Raw genomic sequence first — 4,498 nt, 5'->3', positions numbered from 1 at the left:
AAAATCCTCTATGTGCCCTGCAGCAAATTCGTTCAGAAAGGCGATTATGTGCACGTCTTATACACCGGATGGCTGTACGAGACTAAGAAGCAGTTTGACTCGAATGTCGGTGGTGAACCCATTCGGATAACCGTGAGTGCAGGTCAGGTCATTGCCGGATGGGAGGAGGGTCTAATTGGGTAAGTTTGCCAGATCTCAGATTTCTCTAATTTGATTAGTCACTTCTAAACAATACGATCCAGTCAATTACTTGGATCCTTTAGAGTAGCTCATAGTGGGTAAAATCTTGTGAGACAAAAACCTGATCTCTAACGGAGCTTAGGAAAATTCAAGCTGATTCCTAAATTACACCCGCTCACCAATGTGGTTGTTCCTCGCCCAAGAGGTAACCATCACAGGCTACTGTTTTCCACTAAGGGATCTGTCGTTTTTTATGAATGAATTTTTTCCCATGGTGGAAGTTGATTATGGATGCTGGGTACCTTGAGTGAGAAGTTAACTATTATTTGACCTTTTTTGGTGAAATTCTAGTACTTGTGAAGGTGAACGCCGTCGTCTTCGCATTCCCAGTTCGATGGGTTACGGAGAAAGGGGCTACGGGAATCTCATTCCACCTGACTCGGATCTTGAATTCGATATCGAAATGGTTCGTATTGACAAGAGGAAGAAGGAGTTCTGAGGAACGAAGAAACCAGAGCCTTAACAAATCTATGGTGTTTTTACAAAAAGGCTGCATTTAAATCTCCTTACTTCCTGCTTTAAGTAAATCTTGCAATTGTTTTTTCGGAGTCAGATCGCTAATGCATTAACAATCTGTCGAGTCGGTAATCAGTGTTACTGACAAGCACGCAGATGGTCATCAAGGATAAAAGGATTTTGCATCAACCGTACCTGTGGTGTTCAAGATCCTTCAAAACGCCATTTTATGATGGACAGCCACGTGTAATTTACCTCCAGTTATCCTAACCAAATGACAATAGAATTAGCGACTTATGAACTTGAAATAACAAATTATTTCTTCACGTTCGTGTAATACTTAAATGTGATATTTATATGGATGGGAATGGCCTTGTAGACGCCTAAATTTTCACCACATTCTTCCAGTGCTTGTTGAAATAGGATAGTTTTTCTCCACCCAAGCTGCGCTAGGTCTGTGGTATTTCGGCGAGGAACGGCAGGCGAAAAAAATGTATGTAGTGGTATGACTCATTAGAATGATTTGGTCCACCCAAAATGACGGTCATTAAGATTGGTTTCGAACACAGGAGGGAAAAACAAAGCTGCAAGAGACAGACTGCATAACCATTGGTTTACTCAAGGGAGTGCATAACCAATCGCAATTTTGCTGATCAGAAGCCAATCAGATCCTGCCAAGTTGCAAGCGCAACTACCCTTTATCGGCTTGAACCCACCTTTACTTGTACCGAAGGTAACCCCACAATGGGGATGCGTGCATGCGTGTACGCTCTCAACAACCGGCTCCCAAGTGTAGAAGTGAAGATGTCCTATGATAGGACTACTTGATAGTGCTAACACGGCTTTGCGTTCCCCGTATTTAGTTAACTCGATTTCCCTTCTCGCAGCCTGTTTCAGGGTTAATCGAACCACATTGGTAATGCACCTAAATGTAAAGGTGGATTTGGAGCAAGGCATTTAATCCTCATCCTTATATCGCGGCGAAGGTACAATTACGATACCCCTAAATTGCATCTTAGCCGAAACTGAAAGTTAGGCAACCAATTAACACAGTACATAAAAAACCGGGAAAATTAGAGTGGAATCGCAGCAAGTCGTGTAGTTTGCGGCTAGCATATATTCGTCCCGGAATTTTCCTTTACAGCTAGACAAACCTCAAAGTCATGCGAAAATGCCAATTCCTTTTTTCACTAACGGGTTTGCTCTCCAAAACTAGAATTTGGTCGAAGGGAAAATAGTAGCTCAATGCGCCACAAAGTCACAATTTTACTATCTTGTAAGGAGAATAACTTGTATCGCAAGGAAAAGTTACTTGGTGGTAAAAAGGTTTCAATTTGGTGGAATTGGAAGGATTGACTATGGCGCAATCACTTCAAGTTGCGACAGAGGGAGGAGGCTTTGTGATGGTGGTCTTAAAACACCGAAAGCATGCCAGTGACCTCAAAGTATAGTTTCCAGAGGCGACTGTCATCCACTTTCAAGAACCGGAAAATCCTCTATGTGCCCTGCAGCAAATTCGTTCAGAAAGGCGATTATGTGCACGTCTTATACACCGGATGGCTGTACGAGACTAAGAAGCAGTTTGACTCGAATGTCGGTGGTGAACCCATTCGGATAACCGTGAGTGCAGGTCAGGTCATTGCCGGATGGGAGGAGGGTCTAATTGGGTAAGTTTGCCAGATCTCAGATTTCTCTAATTTGATTAGTCACTTCTAAACAATACGATCCAGTCAATTACTTGGATCCTTTAGAGTAGCTCATAGTGGGTAAAATCTTGTGAGACAAAAACCTGATCTCTAACGGAGCTTAGGAAAATTCAAGCTGATTCCTAAATTACACCCGCTCACCAATGTGGTTGTTCCTCGCCCAAGAGGTAACCATCACAGGCTACTGTTTTCCACTAAGGGATCTGTCGTTTTTTATGAATGAATTTTTTCCCATGGTGGAAGTTGATTATGGATGCTGGGTACCTTGAGTGAGAAGTTAACTATTATTTGACCTTTTTTGGTGAAATTCTAGTACTTGTGAAGGTGAACGCCGTCGTCTTCGCATTCCCAGTTCGATGGGTTACGGAGAAAGGGGCTACGGGAATCTCATTCCACCTGACTCGGATCTTGAATTCGATATCGAAATGGTTCGTATTGACAAGAGGAAGAAGGAGTTCTGAGGAACGAAGAAACCAGAGCCTTAACAAATCTATGGTGTTTTTACAAAAAGGCTGCATTTAAATCTCCTTACTTCCTGCTTTAAGTAAATCTTGCAATTGTTTTTTCGGAGTCAGATCGCTAATGCATTAACAATCTGTCGAGTCGGTAATCAGTGTTACTGACAAGCACGCAGATGGTCATCAAGGATAAAAGGATTTTGCATCAACCGTACCTGTGGTGTTCAAGATCCTTCAAAACGCCATTTTATGATGGACAGCCACGTGTAATTTACCTCCAGTTATCCTAACCAAATGACAATAGAATTAGCGACTTATGAACTTGAAATAACAAATTATTTCTTCACGTTCGTGTAATACTTAAATGTGATATTTATATGGATGGGAATGGCCTTGTAGACGCCTAAATTTTCACCACATTCTTCCAGTGCTTGTTGAAATAGGATAGTTTTTCTCCACCCAAGCTGCGCTAGGTCTGTGGTATTTCGGCGAGGAACGGCAGGCGAAAAAAATGTATGTAGTGGTATGACTCATTAGAATGATTTGGTCCACCCAAAATGACGGTCATTAAGATTGGTTTCGAACACAGGAGGGAAAAACAAAGCTGCAAGAGACAGACTGCATAACCATTGGTTTACTCAAGGGAGTGCATAACCAATCGCAATTTTGCTGATCAGAAGCCAATCAGATCCTGCCAAGTTGCAAGCGCAACTACCCTTTATCGGCTTGAACCCACCTTTACTTGTACCGAAGGTAACCCCACAATGGGGATGCGTGCATGCGTGTACGCTCTCAACAACCGGCTCCCAAGTGTAGAAGTGAAGATGTCCTATGATAGGACTACTTGATAGTGCTAACACGGCTTTGCGTTCCCCGTATTTAGTTAACTCGATTTCCCTTCTCGCAGCCTGTTTCAGGGTTAATCGAACCACATTGGTAATGCACCTAAATGTAAAGGTGGATTTGGAGCAAGGCATTTAATCCTCATCCTTATATCGCGGCGAAGGTACAATTACGATACCCCTAAATTGCATCTTAGCCGAAACTGAAAGTTAGGCAACCAATTAACACAGTACATAAAAAACCGGGAAAATTAGAGTGGAATCGCAGCAAGTCGTGTAGTTTGCGGCTAGCATATATTCGTCCCGGAATTTTCCTTTACAGCTAGACAAACCTCAAAGTCATGCGAAAATGCCAATTCCTTTTTTCACTAACGGGTTTGCTCTCCAAAACTAGAATTTGGTCGAAGGGAAAATAGTAGCTCAATGCGCCACAAAGTCACAATTTTACTATCTTGTAAGGAGAATAACTTGTATCGCAAGGAAAAGTTACTTGGTGGTAAAAAGGTTTCAATTTGGTGGAATTGGAAGGATTGACTATGGCGCAATCACTTCAAGTTGCGACAGAGGGAGGAGGCTTTGTGATGGTGGTCTTAAAACACCGAAAGCATGCCAGTGACCTCAAAGTATAGTTTCCAGAGGCGACTGTCATCCACTTTCAAGAACCGGAAGTGATGCTCCTGAAACTGAAACTTGGATTTGCACAAGAGAAGAAATCAACTTCTCCCGCTACAGTTGGCGCCACAGTACACGATTGAAAAGGTTGTGCGATGCGCACAGTCATTTCGTGGGCGGGGGT

At 42.7% G+C, this 4,498-nt stretch overlaps 2 protein-coding genes across 2 annotated transcripts; both read left to right on the top strand. All coding sequences in view use genetic code 11, as the record gives it.

The window, feature by feature from the left end:
• Positions 1–46: 46 nt before the first annotated feature.
• On the top strand, positions 47–679 carry EGR_10157 (FK506-binding protein; the record flags this gene model as incomplete). The annotated part of the gene is made up of 3 exons (XM_024499406.1): positions 47–74; positions 143–179; positions 532–679. The coding sequence occupies 3 exons, from the start codon at positions 47–49 to the stop codon at positions 677–679; spliced, it is 213 nt and encodes a 70-aa protein (XP_024346189.1).
• A 1,445-nt stretch (positions 680–2,124) lies between these two features.
• Positions 2,125–2,863, top strand: EGR_10156 (FK506-binding protein; the record flags this gene model as incomplete). Its single annotated transcript, XM_024499405.1, has 2 exons — positions 2,125–2,363; positions 2,716–2,863. The coding sequence occupies 2 exons, from the start codon at positions 2,125–2,127 to the stop codon at positions 2,861–2,863; spliced, it is 387 nt and encodes a 128-aa protein (XP_024346188.1).
• Between the last annotated feature and the right edge of the window lie 1,635 nt (positions 2,864–4,498).

The sequence above is a fragment of the Echinococcus granulosus genome (genome assembly GCF_000524195.1).
Source record: "Echinococcus granulosus chromosome Unknown EG_S00194, whole genome shotgun sequence".
Classification (NCBI taxonomy): Eukaryota; Metazoa; Platyhelminthes; class Cestoda; order Cyclophyllidea; family Taeniidae; genus Echinococcus; species Echinococcus granulosus.
Note: the sequence above shows the minus strand (reverse complement) of the source record. Positions and strands in the feature narration are given on the sequence as shown.